Raw genomic sequence first — 27,358 nt, 5'->3', positions numbered from 1 at the left:
TGATGTCGTGCTGCAATTGTGTGGTGCTCGGCGTCGCCCGTGTTGTTGATGTCGTGTTGCCGCGTTCTTGACAACCTTTCCTAATGTCCCTCTGCCTCTCTTGCGTTGTCAGGAAGGCGCACATTCCCGCTCGCTCCTGTCTGGCCCGCTCTGGTCCTGCGCGCCCCGATGCTCGGCGTCGCCCGTGTTATTGATGTCGTGTTGCAGCGTCTTCTTGACAACCTTTCTTAATGTCCCTCTGCCTCTCTTGCGTTGTCAGGAAGGCGCACATCCCCGCTCGCTCCTGTCCGGCTCTTGGATCCTTGTACAACACAAATACTTTAGATTCCTTCAAGAAATTTGACAAGAAAGCGTTGCTGGAGCAGGCCGCTAATGAGGTAAGGGGGCAGACTTGTGCTGCTGAAAGGGGGATCCCCAAAAATAGCAAGTTACCCCCCAATCATAACTCTCTGGTCTCTTGGGGTCTGACCTCTGGGACCCCCAGTGATTCCAGGATGGAGGCTCTGGGCGTGTCTGCTGCCACGTCCTGGATACAATGGAGGTCTGCATCGCTGGGGACCCATCAGACCCCCAGAAATCTGCAGCGTATCCCCTACCCATAGATGTATGGTGCCTATCTGGGGGAACAGCCCTGCAGGGAAGCCATGGTGGTTATTTCACTAATATGTGAGTCGCCTCTTCAGAGAGGAAGGTGACTTGGTCTCCGCTGTCTACTGAATGTGACAATCCTAAAAGCTTAAAGCAACCCTGTAACGAGCCTCATCACATGACTCAGGATAAGAAGCCAAACCAAGATCTCCATTTGCAGACACGTGTTTTGGGGTGATTGACCCTCCTCAGTGCAAAGCAGAAGATCTAATTTGTCTGGATGAGAGGCCTGTGATTGGGGCTCTAAGGCCCCGTGCACATGTTGAGTATTCAGTGACTGAGTATTTGTAGCCAAAACAAAGAACCGGAACAATCAGAGGAGACATATAAGAGACGCACGAGCTCCTCTGACGGATTCATCACCCCTCCTGGTATAGGCTGCAAATAACTCACCCAATACTCATGTGCATGGGGCCTAAAAGCAGAACGTTTTTCCTTGTGTTTAGTGCCGAGCCGGTGTAAGGAGCCTAATAGGCCATGCAATTCTCTTCTGGGAATTTGAGAGAGAGACTTTTCGGATTTACATCCAGTAGGTGGAGACAGAGATCAACTCCTCTTCCTCACTGGAGTAGCTTTTTGCATATTTAAATTCACAAAAGAGCATTGCAGGGCTTATACGTCTCCTTACACCAGCTTGGCACGCTCCGCAAAGAAAAAATGTTCCCCATTATTTCAGTACTGTGGCATCATTGTGCGTTTTATTACCCTTGTGCCCTGACGTGGCTCCCGTGCCTCGCCCTGACGTGGCTCCCGTGCCTCGCCCTGACGTGGCTCCCGTGCCTCGCCCTGACGTGGCTCCCGTGCCTCGCCCTGACGTGGCTCCCGTGCCTCGCCCTGACGTGGCTCCCGTGCCTCGCCCTGACGTGGCTCCCGTGCCTCGCCCTGACGTGGCTCCCGTGCCTCGCCCTGACGTGGCTCCCGTGCCTCGCCCTGACGTGGCTCCCGTGCCTCGCCCTGACGTGGCTCCCGTGCCTCGCCCTGACGTGGCTCCCGTGCCTCGCCCTGACGTGGCTCCCCGTGCCTCGCCCTGACGTGGCTCCCGTGCCTCGCCCTGACGTGGCTCCCGTGCCTCGCCCTGACGTGGCTCCCGTGCCTCGCCCTGACGTGGCTCCCGTGCCTCGCCCTGACGTGGCTCCCGTGCCTCGCCCTGACGTGGCTCCCGTGCCTCGCCCTGACGTGGCTCCCGTGCCTCGCCCTGACGTGGCTCCCGTGCCTCGCCCTGACGTGGCTCCCGTGCCTCGCCCTGACGTGGCTCCCGTGCCTCGCCCTGACGTGGCTCCCGTGCCTCGCCCTGACGTGGCTCCCGTGCCTCGCCCTGACGTGGCTATCCTGGTGCCAGGACAGATAATGGGATTGGGCATGTTGGATGTAATCTGCCCAATCCTTTCTTTCTCAAGAAGGCTAGGCTCTCCACTGGAGGACTGTATATGGGACTGTAGGAGGAATAGCTGACGGCCAAAACCGGCAGCAAGAAGTAGCAGCTTCTATAGGACCTGGGGACGGGAAGGATGAAGCTTTCTTGGTTTGTGCATAAAAGTCCAGTTACTCTTCTTAGAGGGGTTTTCTTTGCTTTCCAGGTCCTCGCTTTGTCCTGGACCTCCACTAGCTGCTGTTCTGTGCAATCTGTTAATTTCTTCCTCTTGGAGGACGTGTAACGTCAGGCTCTTATTGTTCTGCAGATTTGGGAGGCGATCGAGTCCGGGGCAGCGCTGGATAATCCGGTCCTGCTGAATAGATTCCTGCTGCTGACATTTGCAGTAAGTCCCCTGCCTCCTCCTGCGTCCTCCTGCGTCCCCCTGCCTCCTCCTGCGTCCCCCTGCCTCCTCCTGCGTCCCCCTGCCTCCTCCTGCGTCCCCCTGCCTCCTCCTGCGTCCCCCTGCCTCCTCCTGCGTCCCCCTGCCTCCTCCTGCGTCCCCCTGCCTCCTCCTGCGTCCCCCTGCCTCCTCCTGCGTCCCCCTGCCTCCTCCCGCGTCCCCCTGCCTCCTCCTCCTGCGTCCCCCTGCCTCCTCCTGCGTCCCCCTGCCTCCTCCTGCGTCCCCCTGCCTCCTCCTGCGTCCCCCTGCCTCCTCCTGCGTCCCCCTGCCTCCTCCTGCGTCCCCCTGCCTCCTCCTGCGTCCCCCTGCCTCCTCCTGCGTCCCCCTGCCTCCTCCTGCGTCCCCCTGCCACCTCCTGCGTCCCCCTGCCACCTCCTGCGTCCCCCTGCCACCTCCTGCGTCCCCCTGCCTCCTCCTGCGTCCCCCTGCCTCCTCCTGCGTCCCCCTGCCTCCTCCTGCGTCCCCCTGCCTCCTCCTGCGTCCCCCTGCCTCCTCCTGCGTCCCCCTGCCTCCTCCTGCCTCCTCCTGCGTCCCCCCTGCCTCCTCCTGCCTCCTCCTGCCTCCTCCTGCGTCCCCCTGCGTCCCCCTGCCTCCTCCTGCGACCCCTGCGTCCCCCTGCCTCTCCTGCGACCCCTGCCTCCTCCTGCGTCCCCCTGCCTCCTCCTGCGTCCCCCTGCCTCCTCCTGCGTCCCCCTGCCTCCTCCTGCGTCCCCCTGCCTCCTCCTGCGTCCCCCTGCCTCCTCCTGCGTCCCCCTGCCTCCTCCTGCGTCCCCCTGCCTCCTCCTGCGTCCCCCTGCCTCCTCCTGCGTCCCCCTGCCTCCTCCTGCGTCCCCCTGCCTCCTCCTGCGTCCCCCTGCCTCCTCCTGCGTCCCCCTGCCTCCTCCTGCGTCCCCCTGCCTCCTCCTGCGTCCCCCTGCCTCCTCCTGCGTCCCCCTGCCTCCCCCTGCCTCCTCCTGCGTCCCCTGCCTCCTCCTGCGTCCCCCTGCCTCCTCCTGCGTCCCCCTGCCTCCTCCTGCGTCCCCCTGCCTCCTCCTGCGTCCCCCTGCCTCCTCCTGCGTCCCCCTGCCTCCTCCTGCGTCCCCCTGCCTCCTCCTGCGTCCCCCTGCCTCCTCCTGCGTCCCCCTGCCCTCCTCCTGCGTCCCCCTGCCTCCTCCTGCGTCCCCCTGCCTCCTCCTGCGTCCCCCTGCCTCCTCCTGCGTCCCCCTGCCTCCTCCTGCGTCCCCCCTGCCTCCTCCTGCGTCCCCCTGCCTCCTCCTGCGTCCCCCTGCCTCCTCCTGCGTCCCCCTGCCTCCTCCTGCGTCCCCCTGCCTCCTCCTGCGTCCCCCTGCCTCCTCCTGCGTCCCCCTGCCTCCTCCTGCGTCCCCCTGCCTCCTCCTGCGTCCCCCTGCCTCCTCCTGCCTCCCCCTGCCTCCTCCTGCCTCCCCCTGCCTCCTCCTGCGTCCCCCTGCCTCCTCCTGCCTCCCCCTGCCTCCTCCTGCCTCCCCCTGCCTCCTCCTGCCTCCCCCTGCCTCCTCCTGCCTCCCCCTGCCTCCTCCTGCCTCCCCCTGCCTCCTCCTGCCTCCCCCTGCCTCCTCCTGCGTCCCCCCTGCCTCCTCCTGCCTCCCCCTGCCTCCTCCTGCCTCCCCCTGCCTCCTCCTGCGTCCCCCTGCCTCCTCCTGCGTCCCCCTGCCTCCTCCTGCGTCCCCCTGCCTCCTCCTGCGTCCCCCTGCCTCCTCCTGCCTCCTCCTGCCTCCCCCTGCCTCCTCCTGCCTCCCCCTGCCTCCTCCTGCCTCCTCCTGCGTCCCCCTGCCTCCTCCTGCGTCCCCCTGCCTCCTCCTGCGTCCCCCTGCGTCCCCCTGCCTCCTCCTGCGTCCCCCTGCGTCCTCCTGCGTCCCCCTGCGTCCCCCTGCCTCTCCTGCCTCTCCTGCCTCTCCTGCCTCTCCTGCCTCCCCCTGCCTCTCCTGCCTCTCCTGCCTCCCCTGCCTCTCCTGCCTCCCCCTGCCTCTCCTGCCTCCCCCCTGCCTCTCCTGCACTCCCCCTGCCTCTCCTGCCTCCCCCTGCCTCTCCTGCCTCCCCCTGCCTCTCCTGCCTCTCCTGCCTCTCCTGCCTCTCCTGCCTCTCCTGCCTCTCCTGCCTCTCCTGCCTCCCCCTGCCTCTCCTGCCTCCCCCTGCCTCTCCTGCCTCCCCCTGCCTCTCCTGCCTCCCCCTGCCTCCTCCTGCCTCCCCCTGCCTCCTCCTGCCTCCCCTGCCTCTCCTGCCTCCCCCCCCCCTGCCTCCCCCTGCCTCTCCTGCCTCCCCTGCCTCTCCTGCCTCCCCCTGCCTCTCCCTGCCTCCCCCTGCCTCTCCTGCCTCCCCTGCCTCTCCTGCCTCCCCTGCCTCTCCTGCCTCCCCCTGCCTCTCCTGCCTCCCCCTGCCTTCTGCCTGCCTCTCCTGCCTCCCCCTGCCTCCCCTGCCTCTCCTGCCTCCCCTGCCTCTCCTGCCTCCCCCCTGCCTCTCCTGCCTCCCCCTGCCTCTCCTGCCTCCCCCTGCCTCCCCTGCCTCTCCTGCCTCTCCTGCCTCTCCTGCCTTCCTCTGCCTCCCCCTGCCTCTCCTGCCTCCCTCTGCCTCCTCCTGCCTCTCCTGCCTCCTCCTGCCTCCCCCTGCCTCCCCCTGCCTCCCCCTGCCTCCCCCTGCCTCCCCCTGCCTCCTCCTGCCTCCCCCTGCCTCCCCCTGCCTCCCCCTGCCTCCCCCTGCCTCCCTCTGCCTCCTCCTGCCTCCTCCTGCCTCCTCCTGCCTCCCCCTGCCTCCCCCTGCCTCCCCCTGCCTCCCCCTGCCTCCCCCTGCCTCCCCCTGCCTCCCCCTGCCTCCCCCTGCCTCCCCCTGCCTCCCCCTGCCTCCCCCTGCCTCCCCCTGCCTCCCTCTGCCTCCTCCTGCCTCCTCCTGCCTCCTCCTGCCTCCCCCTGCCTCCCCCTGCCTCCTCCTGCCTCCCTCTGCCTCCTCCTGCCTCCTCTGCCTCCCCCTGCCTCCTCCTGCCTCCTCTGCGTCCCCCTGCCTCCTCTGCGTCCCCCTGCGTCCTCCTGCCTCCTCTGCGTCCCCCTGCGTCCCCCTGCCTCTCCTTCAGACGTCTTCACTCTTGTTTTGGTGTTGAATGTCTGGAATTACTTGCAAATTTCTCATTGTTTCAGGAAACTCCTCTTTAGCGTTTAATGACTGCAGACAAAATGCTGTTAACCTTTTAATGATCAAACTTCTTTGAGTCTTAAAGGGACGAGGTGTTAAAGGGGTGGGCGTTCTGTCACTGCTCCGTGCATAGAGAGTGGCAGCTGTAACCGGCACTGTATAACCCGCAGATGACCCCATATTTGCAGGGGGATAACATGCTTTTCACATTAAGGCTATGTGCGCACTAGAGATGTGAAGTTTCTCGAGAAAATCTTCTCGAGAAACTTCTGGGAGTGAAGATTTGCTGAACTCCGGAAAAAATCCGCGGCAAAACCGCATGTGGAATTGCCGCGGAATTGCCGCGAAATTGCCGCGAAATTGCCGCGATTTTCCCGCGGGTGGTTCCCTGCGGATTTTTGCAGGCTGTACTGCAGAAATCCGCGGGATACCTGCGGATTTAATGGACATGTTCATTTTCTCAAGAAAGTTTCTCGAGAAATTTCCGCACCGAAACTTTCTTGAGAAAAATCCGCACCAGTGCGCACAGCTTTTTTTTTTTCTCATAGAATTTCATGGGAAATGTCTGCACAAAGATTGCAGACATTTCTCAAGAAATTTCCGCGGCAAATCCGCGGGTAAATCCGCGGGTATTTTGCTCTAGTGCGCACATAGCCTAAATATTCCCTTTTAAATGTGATTTATTTAATTTTCTTCTTCATATCACATTCTGTATTAAAGAAATAGAATTCCTCCACCTTCCTCACTGACCCCGCGGTGCTCTAGTCTTGTGCTCCGGTTTTTGTAGCAAATGCAGATGTGCATTAGCAGCAAGAGACTATCTTTTGTATTGAAGCATCTAATGAGCGTGTGCAAAAGTCAGTGTAGGGAGGAGGAGGAGGTGTGCTGTGACCTCACCTATTGTGAATGGTGGATCAGGAGTTACCAGCGCTTTACAGACATGATCATCACTCACCCCTTTGGGACTCTCCATCTAAATTCCTTATCATTATGTCTTTGGAGTGTGGGAGGTAAAACAGGGAGAGGTTGTCCTTGGGATCTGAACCAAGGACCCCAGCACTGTAAAGAACAATGCTCACCACTGAGCCATGTCCTACTCTGAATATATACAGTACTAACGACTGAGTAACCGTACTGCTCCATATATAATACAGTACTAACCACTGAGCCAGTGTGCTGCTCTATATCTGATACACAGTACTAACCACTTAACAACGTCCTGCTCTGTATGTAACAGTGCTAACTACTGAGCCACTGTGCTGCCATATATATATAATATATAATTTTACAGTGCTAACTACTGAGCTACATTTTGCTCACTATATATAGTACAGTGCTAACCTTGCAGCCACTGTGCTGCCCTATTTGTCAAACATTGCTAACCACTGAGCCACATCATCTATTTATATATTATAGTGCTGACCATTGAGCTGTCCAGCATTATGTCAACCAGAGTACTCAGTGGAAAGTGCCCTGGCCGATAGCATCTCTCCACGCTGTCTGTTGGCATTCAAAGAGAAGCTGCAGTATCCATTTGTAACGTCACAATACTAAATGGTAGCAGCAAGGTCCACATGCGGCCCATCGCTGTTATGATTCAGTGACCGAGGCGGATCATAAAAAATGTGGAAACCCAACAAGTAACCAGAGTGGCTGGAACCTTAACGGACTGCAGACCTAGTCCTGTCACACAACTAGAAGTAGCCGTGGGACGAGCCTATGATGACCTGGTTGCCTCGACACAGTCGAAGAACTAAATGTTCTTACAGAGAGAAATATAAGAAAACCTAATCTGCCTCGGAGCAATCCCCAAAGATATAGATAGCCCCCCCACATGTAAAGACTACGGTGATATAGGAAAACACAATACATAGCTAGAAAACAGATTCAGCAAAGATGAGGCTGAAACTATCTCTATAGGAAAGGATAGGAAGGCGTACTGTCTGCAACTGTAAAAACCCTAATATATACCAGCACGTCTGATATGGTAAAGCCCTGAGCCCACACAACCTCTCCCCCACTAAATCAGTACTCTGGTGTTACTGGGATCCAAAAAACACTAATACAGATGAGGGACTGAATTTAATACCAAGCATGTCAAAACACAATACATAGCAGAACATGGAGCAAGGTACACAGACACTCCCAGCAGGGAGTGATCCAACTCCACCAAGAACTCCACACAGGCAAAATCAGGAATCAAGTATTAGTAGCAAAGCAGAAAAAAAACAACAAGAAAGTGGAAACAATAAGCGGAGGTACAAGACCAACTAATCTGAGAGGAGTTCTGGTAGAGAGCAAGGCTGGTTTCAGAATGTCCTTAGCACACATGATACATTGAACACCGGCAAGGAAATGAAAAAAAAACTACTCAGTTATATAGGCCCAATCTGAATGACCTGATTGCCAGTCCTCCACAGGTGTCTGGCTCCCATTCAACAAGTCAACTGCACCACCAGCACTGACCACAAGAGGGAGCCCCAAACTGGAAAATGTATTCACAACACATTGTGTCTCCGAGGGGCGCGTGCGATCCAGCGCATTTCCAGAAGCAGAGCAGATCTTCGTTTTATGGTCTGAGCTCAGTGTGGTGGGTGATGACCCCCTTATTAGTCCTGTGCGGGTTTCTGATCCTCGAGCTTCCGGTGTTGCAGCCGTGTGATTAATGATGCGTGTGAAACTATTATTTATATGCTGTGGTCTCTGGTGATCGCCCTGATCACGGGTTAATCGTCTGTGATCTATTGTTATATTGGGGCAGTCAGCTTCATGTATCTTTGTGTGAGGATGGACCCTGAGCCATTATTTGCTCTCATTCGGGGAGTGATCGGGGCCGTTATTTGCTCTCATTCGGGGAGTGATCGGCGCTGTTATTTGCTCTCATTCTGGGAGTGATCGGTGCAGTTATTTGCTCTCATTCGGGGAGTGATCGGCGCCGTTATTTGCTCTCATTCGGGGAGTGATCGGTGCTGTTATTTGCTCTCATTCGGGGAGTGATCGGTGCAGTTATTTGCTCTCATTCGGGGAGTGATCGGCGCTGTTATTTGCTCTCATTCGGGGAGTGATCGGCGCTGTTATTTGCTCTCATTCGGGGAGTGATCGGCGCTGTTATTTGCTCTCATTCGGGCAGTGATCGGGGCCGTTATTTGCTCTCATTCGGGGAGTGATCGGGGCCGTTATTTGCTCTCACTCGGGGAGTGATCGGGGCCGTTATTTGCTCTCATTCGGGGAGTGATCGGGGCCGTTATTTGCTCTCATTCGGGGAGTGATCGGGGCCGTTATTTGCTCTCATTCGGGGAGTGATCGGGGCCGTTATTTGCTCTCATTCGGGGAGTGATCGGGGCCGTTATTTGCTCTCATTCGGGGAGTGATCGGGGCCGTTATTTGCTCTCATTCGGGGAGTGATCGGGGCCGTTATTTGCTCTCATTCGGGGAGTGATCGGGGCCGTTATTTGCTCTCATTCGGGGAGTGATCGGGGCCGTTATTTGCTCTCATTCGGGGAGTGATCGGGGCCGTTATTTGCTCTCATTCGGGGAGTGATCGGGGCCGTTATTTGCTCTCATTCGGGGAGTGATCGGGGCCGTTATTTGCTCTCATTCGGGGAGTGATCGGGGCCGTTATTTGCTCTCATTCGGGGAGTGATCGGGGCCGTTATTTGCTCTCATTCGGGGAGTGATCGGCGCCGTTATTTGCTCTCATTCGGGGTGTGATCGGCGCCGTTATTTGCTCTCATTCTTCTTGGTTTTTCGTGCCCCGGAGCCGGGAGCTGCCGTGTGTAATTGAATAATCCGGCATACAAAGAATCCGTCTTTTTAATTTTCTGCTGATGGCGGCCCCCTAATATATTCCTCCTGTATTTTGGAGATGAGATTGTGACATTTTTAATCTGCTCGATGTTCGGGTCCCTCGGGCGCCGGCTGTTGTATTCTATAAAGGTTATTATGCTCTGATATTCATCTCTGCGCAGTTTTTTTTTCCCTCTTGTCACCTTTTGGCGGGTCGTATCAGTTTGCCGTATGATAATGTGGATGAACAAAAGACTTAATGAAGTATTGTAAAGGCGGGATATAGGTAAAGCTGCGGTGCACCGGGGTCTGAGGCCGCAGTGTGACCCGCCATATAGAAAAGGTTACCCAACTCCGGGGGAAGGTATTTTTAGCCGGGTGAATCTATTTATTGCATATTCTAGAATCGTTTCATTTTCTGGTAGTAAATGATGCACACTGATCTGTAGTGAGAAAATCCACCCTGGACGTTACTGGAGTCTGTCAGCAGAAAATGACTGTTCAAACCAAGCACAGGCGCTCCGTGCACCCTGAGATGGCAGGAGAGTCCAGTGCATGGCTTTCCTCTATTTCCACCCTAATCTTCCTTTATTGACAGCTCTGACTATATCTGATCCAGAGAAAAGCAGAGATGGATGGAAACCCTGCTCGACCCCTCCTCCGGTGCACCCAGCGCCTGTGCTTGGTTTGCACAGTCGTTTTGTGCTGACAGATTCTCTTATAAAGTTTTGGAAATGGAGGAATTGATAACCTTCAGCCCCTTTTTTTTGCTGGGCATCAGCCGTGAGGGTACGGGGGGCTGACGTGCCTAATAATGAATCGAGCAGTCAGCCCCCGCACCTCACCGGACGTCGGGCTGCCCAGGAACAGCTGTATTGTCCGGTCACACTCCGGAGAAGGTCTGCTGGAGCCTAGAACCAGGCGGGACGGCTGTGAATGTATATGAGCGCCTCGGGTAACTTTTCACCGCATTCGGGGACGGCGTTTTCTTTTTTTCTTGCCCCTCACACCCCGCGTATGTCCCATTTATAATCCGATTACTGTCTCCTCACTTTGGACTTTGTCAATATTAAATCCTATTTTGCAATTTTTCTTGTATATCGATTTTTTGTTGTTGCAGGATTTGAAGAAGTATCACTTCTATTACTGGTTTTGTTTTCCTGCGCTGTGCCTTCCCGAGGGGATAGAACTGGTTAAGCCTCCGGTGTCTATAGGTGAAAAGTTCTCCAAAACTCAGGTAAAGGTCACGTCTTCCCCTTCAGGTGAGCGCAGTTTGGGGGTGTCCGGTCTATTGATGGCCTATGCTCAGGATATGTCCTAAAGGAAGGACTTTACTGGAAATATCCAGTGATTATTATAAATTAGATAAGTAAGATCCGGAGACCCATCAGGTGCTGACGCCCGGTCTGCGCCCCGCTGCGTTTCTACTTCTGCGTTCAGCTCTGACATCGCTAATGTTTCCCGGTTGTTCAGTTTCTGATGCTGGACTGTTAATTGCTAAATAGTATAGAATAGATTAAACAATGCGAAGTATTAACAGGAAACTGCAAATTATTGTGCTGCTGTGCCAGAAACCTTGTCATGGCATAATGTAACCTGATCTCTACGTGCAAGTGCAGAGGCAGCGGGCGGCGGGGGGCGTCCGTCAGTGCAGAGACGGCGGGGGGCGTCAGTCAGTGCAGATATGCACACCAGTGACTATGTAAGGGGAATACATGGAATAGCAGAAACTGCTGTGTGAATACTGACATGAAAAATCCAATAGCTACATGTAAAGTGAAAATGTGAAAAATGGAATCTGCATTACTGCCATGAACATATGAATCAAGAGAAATTTAGCTACTGAATTGATCAATGCAATAGAGCCCCAACACTACGCCAAAGTATTTCTCTATGTTGGGGTCCCTAGCTTGTGTGTGTCCTCTCATGCAGGTAAAAAACTTACCATGTATGGGAGGCTGAGACCCAGGCTATATATGCGTATGATATGGATTGGCAATAGGTATGGTTGGGGAGGGTTCACAAACGAAAAACTTATTATTATTATTATTCCTTATGGTTAGTAGTTTTTCGTTTGTGAACCCTCCCCACCACACCTATTGCCAATCCATATCATACGCATAAATAGCCTGGGTCTCAGCTTCCCATACATGGTGAGTTTTTTAACTGCATGAGAGGACACACACAAGCTAGGGACCCCAACGTAGAGAAATACTTTGGCGTAGTGTTGGGGCTCTATTGCATTGATCAATTCAGTAGCTAAATTTCTCTTGATTCATATGTTCATGGCAGTAATGCAGATTCCATTTTTCACATATTCACTCTTGCATATAGCTATTGGATTTTTCAAGTCAGTATTCACACAGCAGTTTCTGCTATTCCATGTATTCCCCTTACATAGTCACTGGTGTGCATACCTTATCTCCCCATAGTGATGTTTTTTTAGGTTTTTGCACCCAGTTCAGACTTAGAATGGTGTTCCAAACGTTATTCCTTATTTTCAGTCAGTGCAGAGACGGCGGGGGGCGTCAGTCAGTGCAGAGACGGGGGGGGGGGGGGGGGGGGGTGGCGTCCACCCGTGCAGAGGGGGCGTCCGTCTGTGCAGAGCAGAGGGGGGGGGGGCGTCCGTCTGTGCAGAGGCGGTGGGGGGGTGACTTGTAGCCATTCTTTAAATCAAACACCTTTTAACGCTATCTCCAGTATTCTTTAAAATAAAAAAATAAATAAATAAAAGCTGAATCTGTATAAATGGCGCTGACGTACAATTCCTCTTTTCCCTCAAGTCTGTCTGTGACACTTCTGATCTGCTGGTTGTGACCCGGTATCGTATGTGCCGTATGGCTACAAATATCAAAGGCCCTTCCGAATCTTGTGGAAAGTCTTGCCATAAGGGGGAAGTTATTATAGGCACCAAAATCAAGATTTATGTCTATAGTTATGGCATGGACATCCCAGCAGGGTCACATAAGTGTGATACTCGGGGGTCCGGATACTGAGTCCATCAGAGTCTGTAATCCGGCACTTGCAGAGCACGTCCTCTACTGGAGGATCCTCTACTCACATCCTCTATCTTCTCCATGACGACTTTCTTAGCTACAGTCGAGGCCAAAAGTTTTGAAACTGACACAAGTTTTGCTTTTCACAAAGTGTGTGCTGCAGTTTTTATAGAGGCAATTTGCATTATCTGTAGATTCTGAGGAGCGACCAGAGGAGCTGCAAAGTCATTCCTGAAAATGAACAAAATCCCATGAACCTCATTTCCACTGAATTTCAGCCCTGACATAAAGTGACCGCCTTACATCATTATAGTGATCTCTCTAGGTCAGAAGAAAGTGTTAACAAGGACAAGGCAGCTGATAAAGCTATGTCCTGCAGATTGAATTATAAGAGCCGACTGTTTGCTTTTAATGAGGCCGGTGGTTGAAATAATATTCTTGTGTTAGCCATGATTAACTCGAAGAAAACACGGGCAGTCATCAATGTTTTTTAATTTAAAAGGGATTTACAGGTAAGGACATCGCTGCTGTAATATTGCACTTAACTCCACCAGTTATCTGATCATCGAAAACTTCAAATAGAGGTTGAATTTCTATGAAGAAAGTTTCCGGCTGCCATGAATCCCATCAATGCCCGGATCGTCTCCTAAAGAGGACTCTGCTCCATATAGCGGAGTGGCTACATGAACGGTGACATTTTGGGTCCATGTCCAGAAACTCGCTACTTCTTCTTACGGCCTAGGAGCAGTGTGTCAGTGCACAGTGCTTTCTCCAGCATCATGGAGGCCATGTCATAAGGCTAAAGTGATAACTAAGTGTCTCAATTCAGAAGCATTGAAATGTAGGAACCATGATCAGGAGATTCCCCAGATCTGAATCACATAGAGAACTTCTGATCAATCCTCAAAACGGGGGAGGACAAAGGAGAAACAGAAAATGTGATCTGCTCCTAATATATAGAAGGGTTTCCAGAAGTTACAACTCTGTGACGGGTAACCAGCGTGTAATGTCCGGAGACAATACCGCTGATAAGACTGGGGGGTAGAAGGAAGCGGGGGTCTTGTGTGCAGGCGTTAATGGGGGGCTGACAGCCAGGCCCAGAGCCACCCCCAGCATAAAGGAGATACATTGTTGTGTTCACTCCCAGCGAGGACCCCCAGAGATCAGATTTTGTCCTGAGTGAAATTGTGATTGTGGGACCCCCTATAAACTAAGGAGGGCCATGTGATGTGGAGGCACTTGACGAGACAGTCACACGTGTCAGTTATTTTTCTTATTACTGGTTTTGGGGGTGTAGGGGGGAGTCGGTGTTGTCTGTCTTAACACAAGTGATTTGTTTTTCTAGGTGTTAGAATTTCAGCGCTCCTTTGATGCTTTCTGCCAGGCCGCAGGCAGCGCTCCACAACCGTATTTCCTGATCCGATCCTCGGGGGATTCTTTTTCTATGTCTCCTTTGTGTAAATTCCCAGAAATCGTTACAGATGAGGACAAGGTGAGTAAGTGGTCCCTGGAAATGGTGGCCACCGGCTGGTCCTGTGCCTCAGAGCTGGATGTGCAGCGGCCCCGTCCTGCACAGCGTCCATGCTGCACAGCGGGCTCCGCTCCATAGTTACACAGAACTTCAGATATTTTATCAGTTTCTGCAAATTACCCATCACTCTTAAAAACTATTTAATAGCAGATGGAAATTGGCCAAAACCAGCCTCAGACAGAGCTTTGCCAGGTTTCGAACACCCTGTAGCCGAGTGTGCAAGTCACAGCAGGCCGATTATATTAGACCTGATGAGACGGGTGTGATTATTTACAAGTGTTCCCCAGCTCCGCTCCTCAGGAGCCACCAGCAGTGCAGGTTTTCAGGATTTTCTAGTATTGCATAGGTGAGGATTCCAGCTCCTCAATACTAAGGAAATCCTGCAGACGGGCGCTGCTGGTGACTCCTGAGGACCGGAGCTGGGGAGCACTGACCATATCTCCATAGGTGTATAATGCTTTATGACCGTTTATCCTCTGTCTTTACCCATCCAGTCTGGTGACCAGTCCGGCACATGACCTCCGGCTCTGTTGCTGGACTCAGTTGCTCAAAATGATTAATGTAAAGGGAAGTGGTCTCTTGATTCATGCTGCCCAAACCACCGGCCTGTCCCTGCAATTGCCTGATTGTTTCAGTTTGGAATATGACATTTGGTCGAGAGCCGCATTGTAGACATGAAGACGTAGTCAAAACCAATCTAGCTGTAGAAAACTGGAAACAACAATTGGAAATAAAGAAGCTTCCCCATATTGATATCAGAGAGAAAAAGTGACCTCCATACACAACACAATGCACTATACCAAGTCCAATAATACCACATACAAGGGGGAAATACCGCCACACTGACCAGACCACATATTACCACCACAGTTACCGAATACAAGCACATACAAGAGAGAAATACCGCAACACTATGACCAGATAGCGTTTTACCAACATATAGTGATCAAATACAACCAGATACAAGAGAGTAATACCACCACACCATAATTAGACAACGTAGTAACTGAATATTACCACATATAAGGGAGAAATATGGCGACACTATGACCAGACCACATATCATATCCCTGAACATGGCTATAGCCTGGTATATATATGGCCCCATTCTCGTATATATGGTCCCATCATGGCCCCATCCTGCTATATATAGATAGATAGATAGATAGATATAAATGATAGATATGTATATACAGTAGGTATATACGTCACTATCCTGGTATATATATGTTCCCATCATGGCCCCATCCTGATAGAGATATAGATAGATATATTACAGTACAGACCAAAAATTTGGACACACCTTCTCATTCAAAGAGTTTTCTTTATTTTCATGACTGAAAATTGTAGATTCACATTGAAGGCATCAAAACTATAAAGTAACACATGTGGAATGAAATACTTAAAGTGTGAAACAACTGAAAATCTGTCTTCTATTCTAGGTTCTTCACAGTCACCACCTTTTGCTGTGATTACTGCTTTGCACACTCTTGTCATTCTCTTGATGAGCTTCAAAAGGTAGTCACCGGAAATGGTTCTCACTTCACATTTATAAGGCAAGAAATCTCGCTTATTAACCCTGACAGGGCGCACCTGTGAAGTGAGAACCATTTCCGGTGACTACCTCCTGAAGCTCATCAAGAGAATGCCAAGAGTGTGCAAAGCCGTAATCAAAGCAAAAGGTGGTGACTGTGAAGAACCTAGAATATAAGACATATTTTCAGTTGTTTCACAGTTTTTGGTAAGTATTTCATTCCACATGTGATACTTCATAGTTTTGATGCCTTCAATGTGAATCTACAATTTTCAGTCATGAAAATAAAGAAAACTCTTTGAATGAGGTGTGTCCAAACTTTTGGTCTGTACTAATATATGTATCTATGTATACATACATACATAAATACATAAATACATACATACATACATACATACATACATACATACATACATACATACATACATACATACATACATACATACATACATACAGTCCTGCTGGGGAATAGCGCCTCCCCGGTCCTGCTGGGGAATAGCGCCTCCCCGGTCCTGCTGGGGAATAGCGCCTCCCCGGTCCTGCTGGGGCAGCGTCCCACCCCAGCACACAGTTAAAACAAAAAAAAAATATAATAAACTATTGTAGTCTCCTACCCTGCGCTCCCGCGGCGTCCTCCTGCGACACTGGCGTGGCAACTGAGCAGCGTGTAAGCGGTGCAGCGCATGATGTCAGTGTGATGAGCGGCCACTTACAGCACCGGCAGCTGTCAGCGTATTCTCTGCTCCCCAAGCTCAGGACTGTGTGTGTGCTGAGCACTGAATATTCATGGCCTTAATCCGTGGTCATACATCACAGTGCAAGGACCCGACGGGTCTCTGTGCTGCGATATATTTCAGCTGGATGCGTGCCCTGGGACACACGTCCATCTGAATCAGGGGCTGGGGCAGGCCCAGTTGCAGTGGCGATCTCTGTGACCGCTGTAGTTACGCCCCCGCCTACATGTCCTCTTCGGCTCCTCTGGAGCGCTTACCTGTGCCTGCGCGTCCTCCTCTTCTCTGCAGCCCCGGGCCCCTGAGGAGCTCCTCTGTCTCAGTCCTGTCGCCGCACTGTTCATATGTATGCGCGCCTGAAGGATGTGTACATTTGAATAGAGGCGGGGTCTCCAGGTCCTTGACACTGCATATGTGCAGGCCTGGAGACTCCCGCAGTGCAGTGTTAGGACTTTAGGTGAGTCACATTACTGTGGTGTCACCAAAGGTCATTCTGCAAATTTTAGTGATAGAACAGAACTTGTATTATCGCTGACGTTTATGATTGTAAGGCTGGGGCCCCTCAGAGCCTGGGGGCCTTGAATCGGCTGCCCAGTCTGCCCACCAGGCAACGCCAGCCCTGAGAAACAGGCGCTCCCGCGGCCCTGTACAGCTACATTTCTGGGGATCGACAGCGAGCCACGCGTCGGGAGCAGGCGAGCCACGCGTCGGGAGCAGGCGAGCCACGCGTCGGGAGCAGGCGAGCCACGCGTCGGGAGCAGGCGAGCCACGCGTCGGGAGCAGGCGAGCCACGCGTCGGGAGCAGGCGAGCCACGCGTCGGGAGCAGGCAGCAGGTGAGCCACATGTCAGGAGCAGGCTAACTGTGTGAATGGAAGGCTACAAAAAAAAAAACTCCATCAAGGGATCTCTGCAAGAAACAAATTAATTCTGCAAGAAAGCGGTGTGTCCTGCAGCCGTGTCCTCTAGAAAACGTGGGGTTTTTTTTGTTTTATTTCTGACAGTGCTTTGTCTTCTTAGTAAACTTGGTGTGCACGCATGACGTGGCTGGCTCCGTGAGTAGCCGTCCGCTTCACTGGTGTCAGGCACTCAGCCCCTGAAAGTGTGTTGGTCTAAAGGCAAAACCGCTCTCCAGCGCAGACCGTGCATTCGGGGGATGTTAAGTCCTGACATTGGCCACGTAATCCCCTCGCAGGTTACAATATTCTTCAGATCCAGTGTGTTCTATAATAAGATTGTGTATCCTAGATGTATATGGAGCCTAAGTGTTATTTATTGTACTTATTTAGCACCAATAATTCCTAGCTTTACAGCCGTCCTCGTCACTGTCTCCATTGGGACTCAGTTTATTAGTGCATTATAGACTGTATCTGGATTTCAGGCTTTGTATTTGCATCTCTGCTGCTGATAGTGATAACCTCTTCTTTCCCTAGGTATCACTGGGAGTGTATGACCCCAGCACTCTGGCACAATACCCTGGATGGCCTCTGAGGAACCTGTTGGTGCTGGTAGCTTTACACTGGTACTGCGCTCAGTATTACCTCTCCCTTCCACCCCTCGCCCCCTCCCCTCCGCCCCGCATCTTTCTGCATTAGTAATCCTGGAGACCTAGAGGAGACATGTTCAGCTGGTCAGTCAGGACCATCGCCGGGGTCTGCTCTTGTGGCCAGCTCGTTGGTCCAGAGCGTCGCTGTGGTCGGCTTTTCATTTATACGAGGGGCTGCTGATAAGTCTTTGGCTTTGTGATTTTTTTTGTTTCTATGATAATGAATGTTACATCACATGAAAGCCTTACGTGTCTAATATGTTTTCATAATTTTGTGTTTGTTGCTTATGACAATAGTGTTCTACGCATGCGGGAAAACAAAATGGTGGATACGATATTCACACAACTGAGAGCAGAGGAGGGATACAATTCTTGTTTCTGCAAGGAAAGTCCGTGAAGGATATTCATGGTGATATGTCGCAGGCATTGGGGGATCAATGGCCTTCATATTCCACAGTTAGAACTGGGTCGCCAAATGTAAACGGGCCACTTCAGCCCCAATGATGAGGAACGTCCTGGACGCCCGAGAGTTGTTGTTCTGGAGATCATCGATGCTGCGCACAACCTCGTACTGGAGAATCCACGAATTTCAGCTAAAGCGATAGCAGACGTCATGGGGATTTCCCCTGAACGTGTTTGTGTCTTTATCCATGAACATTTGGACATGAGGAAGCTTCTGCAAAGTGGATCCCCAAATGTCTGACCACAGATCAGAGAAGCAGCGAGTGACAACTTCCCGGTCCATTTGTCAGCATTTCCAGACTGATAAGAACCTCCTGGAGCGACCGGTCACTATGGATGAGACCTGGATTTATTTGTATGACCCTGAAAACAAGGAGCAGTAAAGAGTGGAGGCACAGGGGTTCTCCTCGTCCAAAGAAGCTCAGGGTGCAAAAATCAGCCACTAAGGTGATGGCGTCTGTGTTGTGGGATAAGGAGGGCGTGCTGCTAGTGGACTACCTTCAAAAGGGTTCCACCATCAATGCAAGGTATTATATTGAACTTTTGGACCAATTGAAGGCAGCTCTGAAGGCCAAAAGGCGCGGCAAGCTGTCCAAAGGAATCTTATTCCTGCAAGACAACGCCTCCGCTCACACTGCACAAGCGACCATTGCAAAACTGGCCGAGCCGGGCTTCCAACTGGCGACCACCCACCTTATTCACCAGATCTAGCTCCTTCCGACCATCATCTGTGTCCAAACCTGAAGAAACACCTCAAGGGACCAAATTTCACACCATTTCTGATGCCATGGCTGCTACGGAGGCTGGGTTTGAGGCACAACTGAAATCCTTCTTTTTGCTAGGCTTACAGAACATTGAATACGATGTAATATGTGTGATGTCATCAGTGGAGAGTGTGTGGAAGAAATGGAAAGTTTCATCATCCTATCTCGCTGCTTTCTGGGTAAAGCAAAGACTTATCAGCAGCCCCTCGTATACCGCGCTCATGTTGTAGGATCAATGGCCCGGTGACCCGTATACCTTCCTTGTGTCTCTGGTCTCGTGAAGTCTTCCCTGTAATGCTGTCAGTTTTGCAGTCATGTCGGTTCATTCATTACACTGATAGAGGCCATTAGGCACCCGTCTCGCTGCCGCAGCATTTTCACTAAAGTAATTAAACTAAAATAAATCTTCAATTAGTTTTTGCTAAAAATTTTCCAGCTATTAAGAATATCACAGGCCATTAAGGTGAGGCTGGGCGGCCATTTATCCTGCGCCTGCTGGGCTTCTGTCATTTTCTTGCTTTCTCTTGCAGGGGCAGCCGGGTGTCGTCCCTTGAAGTCGTCTGCCTCCGAGACCGGACTCTACAGGGGGACAGGGACATAAAGCACAGCCTCAGCTTTGAGATTAAACTGCCCCACGTGGCACCGGGCCAAGGTAGCCGCTCTCATCCTGGATTTCCATTCAATTAAAATGGATAATTGCATTCTGGAGAAGATGAAGGGTCCGGCAGAATATATTCTATTGTTTGAAGTCTTTAATTCTTTTTTTTCTGGGATGCACATTCCATAGATTTGATCTCGGGGACAAGGTTTTGCTGTGCGATCCTGTGCCAAGGAGAACACGATGCCCCTCCGCAGGTTATCCTCCCGACACCCCTCCGCAGGTTATCCTCCCGATGCCCCTCCGCAGGTTAGGCTCCCGATGCCCCTCCGCAGGTTAGGCTCCCGATGCCCCTCCGCATCTTGTGCCAACTCCAAATTCACAACACAAGTATAAAGTGCATCGGTCCATGGCTGGAGTTGGGGAGAATAATGCCCTATGGAATACCCGCTTGTGGGTGGCAATATTGTGCCCAAATGCAAATGCCATACACCACACCTTCCAAGATCACCAGTGCAAAAGTCACAAGTCCTCCTGGTGCCTCCTTTTGTGTAGAGATGTGATGCCCCCGGTGCAGCCACACAACCAAACGTGTTATGATTTAGGGACTGAGGAGGATCAAAAAAATGCGGAAACCCAAAAAGTAACCATAGTGACTGGAACCTTAACGGACTGCAGACCTAATCCTGACACACAACTAGAAGTAGCCATGGGGTGAGCCTACGATGACCTAGTTGTCTCGACACAGCCGGAGAACTAAACAGTCTTACAGATAGAAATATAAGAAAACCTAATCTGCCTCAGAGCAATCCCCAAAGATATAGATAGCCCCCACATGTAAAGACTACGGTGATCTAGGAAAACACAATACAAAGCTAGAAAAACAGGTTCAGCAAAGGTGAGGCCCAAACTATCGTTATTGGAAAGGATAGGAAGGTGTACTGTCTGCAGTCATAAAACCCCTAATAGAAACCAGCACGTCTGATATGGAAAAGCCCTGAGCCCAAACTGCCTCTCCCCCACTATATCAGCGCTCTGATGATACTGGGATCCAAAAACACTAATACAGATGAGGGACTGAATTAATACCAAGCATGACAAACACAATACCTTGCAGAATCATGGAGCTAAGTATACAGACCCTCCCAGCAGGGAATGATCCAATTCCACCAGAAACTCCACACAGGCAAAATAGGAATCAAGCATTAGTATCAAAGCAGAAAAAACACAAGAAAGTGAAAACAATACGCACAGGTACAAAGACCACTTATCTGAAAGGAGTTCTGGTAGAGAGCAGGGCTGGTTTCAGAATGTCCTTAACACACTGGAGACCATTGACCACCGGCAAGTAACAGGAGAAAACTACTCTGCTATATAGCCCAATCTGAAAGGCCTGTTTGCCAGTCTTTCATTCCACAAATCAACTGCACCGCCAGCACTGACCACAAGAGGGAGCCCAAAATTGGAAAATGTATTCACAACACAAATGATTAGTCCGGCAGAGACTTTCCACAAGGCTAGATAATCCCTGATGGGTCTGGTTCTGGCCACCAAGTGGTATTGGGCTGGACCCACGTGGCCACGTCTTGTTCATGAGTCCTTGTCTAACCCTGATATACTATAAGAGCGGGTTTGCAGAAATCTTTTTGAGCACTTGGTAGAAGCGACCTGTAAAGGGCGACTGCACTGAGCTGTCCAAAGTCTTAGGCTCTGTGTCCACGGGAGAAAGTAACTGCGGATTTTCCTGCGGAAACCCCCCGGATTTTCTAGATTTTCCAGAGAAATCCGTGGGTTTACGCAAGTACAGACACTCCCCATGTTATCCTATGGGATTTTGGGAGTGCTGTATCAATGCTGCAGTATTTGCGGCTGCGGAAAATGCTGCGGATGTCCCGCTGCTGCAAGTAACAGCATGTCAATTATTCCTGCGGAATTATCTACGGAATTCCTGCCTTTCCACTATGGAGATACAGGGCAGGAATTCTACATGAAATCTGCACTGTTTCTGCAGGTTTACCGCAACAACTCCGCAGAAATACCGCAGCAATGGATAGCTGCGGATTCCGGGGAGCAGCTGCGTGAACCTGCGGAAATACCTGCAGAAAAGTCCACAGGTGCGATCTCCCGTGGGCACGTGGTCTTAATCTGGGGAGGTTTGTGTGATAAAACGAAGGATCAGAAGCAAAGCTTTGCCCCTGAGACTGAAAATGGACTCCATTGACTTCCTCGTGAGCCTGGCACACGCTGTGCACACGCTGCGTTTTTTTACGCAGTTTTTTTTGTAAATCTGCACTCCTCTCCTGAAGTCAGCAAAGTCTAGGTGATTTTGGGTTTAGGGTATGTGCGCACGTTGCTTTTTACCTGCTTTTTCTTTGTCGCTCCTTATTGGGAGACCCAGACAATTGGGGTGTATAGCTATGCCTCCGGAGGCCACACAAAGTATTACACTAAAAGTGTAAAGCCCCTCCCCTTCAGCCTATACACCCCCCGTGCTGCCACGGGCTCATCAGTTTTTATGCTTTGTGCGAAGGAGGTCAGACATGCACGCATAGCTCCACAGCTTAGTCAGCAGCAGCTGCTGACTATGTCGGATGGAAGAAAAGAGGGCCCATAACAGGGCCCCCAGCATGCTCCCTTCTCACCCCACTCTTGTCGGCGGTGTTGTTAAGGTTGAGGTATCCATTGCGGGTACGGAGGCTGGAGCCCACATGCTGCTTTCCTTCCCCATCCCTCAATTAGGGCTCTGGGTGAAGTGGGATCCTATCGGTCTCCAGGCACATGAGACCGTGCTCCATCCACAGCTCCTGAGGACCATGCTGGATAGGAGCCGAGTATCGTTCAGGGACATGGCCCTGCTACTTTGAGGTACTCTGTGTCCCCGTGGGGACCGCGCACAGCAACACTCCAGCATTGCTGGGTGTGCTAGTGCACCGGGGACAGCAGCGCTGACTGCGTTTGTGCCATTACACACTTCAGCGTCGCTGAGTGTGTTCGTGTAGGGGGACTGCCGCGCTGACCGCCGCTGCCATGGTTATCACTGCGGCGCGGCTGGGACTGTTAGTGCGCCGGGGACTTCCGCGCCGACCGCGCTTATACGGCGGCCGCGCTTATAACTCGAGTCCCCGGCTTTTGCGGCCTAGTCTCGTTTTCTTCCCGCCCCCAGCCCTGCCAATCAGGGGAAGGGCGGGACGCTGTACAGGACGGCAGCACTGAGGGCTGGAGCATGCTTTGCATACTCCACCCCCCTCACTCTGCACAGTGGGGCACCAGTTCCCGCACTTTTCTGGGTCACGCCCACGGCTCCCTCCTCTCCTCAGGACGCCGGCAGCCATTCCTCTCAGCTCTGCTAACGCTGGAGAGGAGAGACAAGCTCAGGGAGACCCAAGCAGGAATTCTGGTGCCCACACAACCGCTTTGCGCAGGCGGTAAGCAGCACCTGTGGTGCTGGCCCCACTAGTGCAGAAGTGTACTTATAGATTATATGATTATAGACTATACTTTACACTGTATGGTGCACGGTTGTTTTTGGCTATATACCCTCCTGTATTGCTCAGAGGAGACAACAGCATGTCGTCCACAAATAGCAAGGGTGCCAAAGCACAGACTTACTATGCTGCCTGTGCAGCATGTACGGCTATACTGCCGGCAGGTTCCACTGACCCTCATTGTGTGCAATGCTCGGCCCCTGTGGCACTTTCTCAGCCGGAGCCTCTGCTAAGGGTGGCCCAGGGAGAACCACCTGTTAACACTGTCCAGGTGACAGGGACGGAGTTTGCAGTTTTTACTGAAAGACTTTCTGAGACTATGGCTAAGATATTAGAAGCCTTGCAGTCCAGGCCGGCATCTCAAGCCAGGGGCACTGTGGAATCATTGCCCCCTGGTCCCCCTCAGTTGGAACAGCAATGTCCTCCCGGGGTGTCTCATGGATCCCAGGGTGAGGTCTCTGACACGGACCGCAGCCCCAGACCGATTAAGCGAGCTCGCTATGATATCCCCTCGACATCATCACAATGTTCAGGGTCTCAGCGAGAGGACTCTCTGTATGATGAAGCGGAGGTAGCTGATCAGGATTCTGATCCTGAAGCCGCTCTCAACCTTGATACTCCTGATGGGGACGCCATAGTGAATGATCTTATTGCGTCCATCAATGAAATGTTGGATATTTCTCCCTCAGCTCCTCCAGTGGAGGAGTCAGCCTCTCAGCAGGAGAAATTCCGTTTCAGGTTTCCCAAGCGTACAAAGAGTATGTTTCTGGACCACTCCGACTTCAGAGATACAGTCCAGAAACACCGAGCTTGTCCAGATAAGCGTTTTTCCAAGCGCCTTAAGGATACACGTTACCCTTTCCCCCCTGACGTGGTCAAGGGCTGGACTCAGTGTCCCAAGGTGGATCCTCCAATCTCCAGACTTGCGGCTAGATCCATAGTTGCAGTGGAAGATGGAGCTTCACTCAAGGATGCCACTGACAGACAGATGGAGCTCTGGTTGAAATCCATCTATGAAGCTATCGGCGCGTCTTTTGCTCCAGCATTCGCAGCCGTATGGGCACTCCAAGCTATCTCAGCTGGTCAGGCGCGAATTGACGCACTCACACGTACGTCTGCGCCGCAGGTGGCGTCCATAACCTCTCAAACGTCGGCATTTGCGTCCTACGCTATTAATGCTGTCCTGGACTCTGCGAGCCGTACGGCGGTTGCAGCCGACAATTCGGTGGCAATACGCAGGGCCTTGTGGCTGCGGGAATGAAAGGCAGATTCGGCTTCCAAAAAGTGCTTAACTGGATTGCCATTTTCTGGCGACCGTTTGTTTGGTGAGAGATTGGATGAAATCATCAAACAATCCAAGGGAAAGGAAACATCCTTACCCCAGGCCAAACCAAAAACACCCCAACAGAGGAGGGGACAGTCGAGGTTTCGGTCCTTTCGGGGTGCGGGCAGGTCCCAATTCTCCTCGTCCAAAAGGCCGCAGAAGGGTCAGAGGAACTCCGACGCATGGCGGTCTAAATCACGCCCTAAAAAGACCGCCGGAGGTGCCGCTACTAAGGCGGCTTCCTCATGACTTACGGCCTCCTCACACCGCATCCTCGGTCGGTGGCAGGCTCTCCCGCTTTTGTGACACCTGGCTGCCACAAGTAAAAGACCGTTGGGTGAGAGACATTTTGTCTCACGGTTACAGGATAGAGTTCAGCTCTCGTCCTCCGACTCGATTCTTCAGAACATCTCCGCCTCCCGAGCGAGCCGATGCTCTTCTGCAGGCGGTGGGCACTCTGAAGGCGGAAGGAGTGGTGGTCCCGGTTCCTCTTCAGCAACAGGGTCACGGTTTCTACTCCAACCTGTTTGTGGTTCCAAAGAAGGACGGGTCCTTCCGTCCTGTTTTGGACCTAAAACTGCTCAACAAACACGTAAGGACCAGGCGGTTCCGGATGGAATCCCTCCGCTCCGTCATCGCCTCAATGTCCCAAGGAGATTTCCTAGCATCGATCGATATCAAGGATGCTTATCTCCACATACCAATTGCTCCAGAGCATCAGCGCTTCTTGCGCTTCGCCATAAGAGACGAACACCTTCAGTTCGCGGCACTGCCGTTCGGCCTGGCGACAGCCCCAAAGGTTTTCACCAAGGTCATGGCTACAGTAGTTGCGGTCCTCCACTCTCAGGGTCACTCAGTGATACCTTACTTAGACGATCTGCTGGTCAAGGCACCCTCTCAAGAGGCATGCCAACACAGCCTCAACGTTACTCTGGAGATTCTCCAGAGTTTCGGGTGGATCATCAATTTTCCAAAGTCAAATCTGACACCGGTCCAATCGCTGACATATCTTGGCATGGAGTTTCATACTCTTCCAGCGATAGTGAAGCTTCAATGGGACATCCTACGCAAGTGGGACAGGATGCCGACGTCCCTAGACAGGAACGTCTCCCTCTCTCAGGCAACCAAAGCTTCCCTTCGGTGGTGGCTTCTTCCCACCTCATTATCGAAGGGGAAATCCTTCCTACCCCCATCCTGGGCGGTGGTCACGACGGACGCGAGTCTGTCAGGGTGGGGAGCAGTTTTTCTCCACCACAGGGCTCAGGGTACGTGGACTCAGCAAGAGTCCTCACTTCAGATCAATGTTCTGGAGATCAGGGCAGTGTATCTTGCCCTAAAGCGTTCCAGCAGTGGCTGGAAGGCAAGCAGATCCGAATTCAGTCGGACAACTCCACAGCGGTGGCTTACATCAACCACCAAGGTGGGACACGCAGTCGGCAAGCCTTCCAGGAAGTCTGGCGGATTCTGCTGTGGGTGGAAGCCACAGCATCCACCATATCCGCAGTTCACATCCCGGGCGTAGAAAACTGGGAAGCAGACTTTCTCAGTCGCCAGGGCATGGACGCAGGGGAATGGTCCCTTCACCCGGACGTGTTTCAGGAGATCTGTTGCCGCTGGGGGATGCCGGACGTCGACCTAATGGCGTCACGGCACAACAACAAGGTCCCAACATTCATGGCTCGATCTCAAGATCACAGAGCTCTGGCGGCAGACGCCTTAGTTCAGGATTGGTCGCAGTTTCGGCTTCCTTATGTGTTTCCTCCTCTGGCACTGTTGCCCAGAGTGTTACGCAAGATAAGGGCCGACTGCCGCCGCGTCATCCTCGTCGCTCCAGACTGGCCGAGGAGGTCGTGGTACCCGGATCTGTGGCATCTCACGGTCGGCCAACCGTGGGCACTGCCAGACCGACCAGATTTGCTGTCTCAAGGGCCGTTTTTCCATCTGAATTCTGCGGCCCTCAACCTGACTGTGTGGCCATTGAGTCCTGGATCCTAGCGTCTTCAGGATTATCTCAAGAGGTCATTGCCACTATGAGACAGGCTAGGAAACCAACGTCCGCCAAGATCTACCACAGGACGTGGAAAATATTCCTGTCGTGGTGCTCTGCTCAGGGGTTTTCTCCCTGGCCATTTGCCTTGCCCACTTTTCTGTCCTTTCATCTCAATCAGGACATCTCCTTACCCTCGTTTTGTCCTCATCCAGTTCACCAATGTGAAAAGGATTTGCACTTGTTAGATCTGGTGAGAGAAATCAGACTCTACATTTCTCGTACGGCGCCCCTGCGCCGCTCGGATGCACTCTTTGTCCTTGTCGCTGGCCAGCGTAAAGGGACACAAGCTTCCAAGTCAACCCTGGCTCGGTGGATCAAGGAACCAATTCTCGACGCTTACCGTTCCTCGGGGCTTCCGGTTCCCTCAGGACTGAAGGCCCATTCTACCAGGGCCGTGGGAGTGTCCTGGGCCTTGCGACACCAGGCTACGGCTCAGCAGGTGTGTCAGGCAGCTACCTGGTCGAGCCTGCACACTTTCACGAAACACTATCAGGTGCATACCTATGCTTCGGCAGATGCCAGCCTAGGTAGGCGAGTCCTTCAGGCGGCAGTTGCCCACCTGTAGGACGGAGCCGTTACGGCTCTATTATGAGGTATTATTTACCCACCCAGGGACTGCTTTTGGACGTGCCAATTGTCTGGGTCTCCCAATAAGGAGCGACAAAGAAGAAGGGAATTTTGTTTACTTACCGTAAATTCCTTTTCTTCTAGCTCCAATTGGGAGACCCAGCACCCGCCCCTGTTTTTGTATACACATGTTGTTCATGTTAAATGGTTTCAGTTCTCCGAGATTCCTTCGGATTGAATTTACTTTAAACCAGTTTATAATTTTTTCCTCCTTCGGGCTTTTGCACCAAAACTAATGAGCCCGTAGCAGTACGGGGGGTGTATAGGCTGAAGGGGAGGGGCTTTACACTTTTAGTGTAATACTTTGTGTGGCCTCCGGAGGCATA

The 27,358-nt window shown here is 52.5% G+C and overlaps 1 protein-coding gene across 1 annotated transcript in view; it reads left to right on the top strand.

Moving 5' to 3' along the window:
• The window catches only part of ATG7 (autophagy related 7), a 228,439-nt gene that overhangs the window by 18,389 nt on the left and 182,692 nt on the right, over positions 1-27,358 (top strand). Inside the window, exons 4-9 of the mRNA XM_075321265.1 lie at positions 260-377; positions 2,328-2,405; positions 10,507-10,623; positions 13,728-13,874; positions 17,610-17,698; positions 19,479-19,600. Coding sequence (XP_075177380.1) covers positions 260-377; positions 2,328-2,405; positions 10,507-10,623; positions 13,728-13,874; positions 17,610-17,698; positions 19,479-19,600 — 671 coding nt within the window. The remainder of the gene's footprint in view (positions 1-259; positions 378-2,327; positions 2,406-10,506; positions 10,624-13,727; positions 13,875-17,609; positions 17,699-19,478; positions 19,601-27,358) is intronic.

Source organism: Anomaloglossus baeobatrachus, chromosome 8 (genome assembly GCF_048569485.1).
Source record: "Anomaloglossus baeobatrachus isolate aAnoBae1 chromosome 8, aAnoBae1.hap1, whole genome shotgun sequence".
NCBI lineage: Eukaryota > Metazoa > Chordata > Amphibia > Anura > Aromobatidae > Anomaloglossus > Anomaloglossus baeobatrachus.
This window is presented reverse-complemented; position numbering and strand designations above follow the sequence as displayed.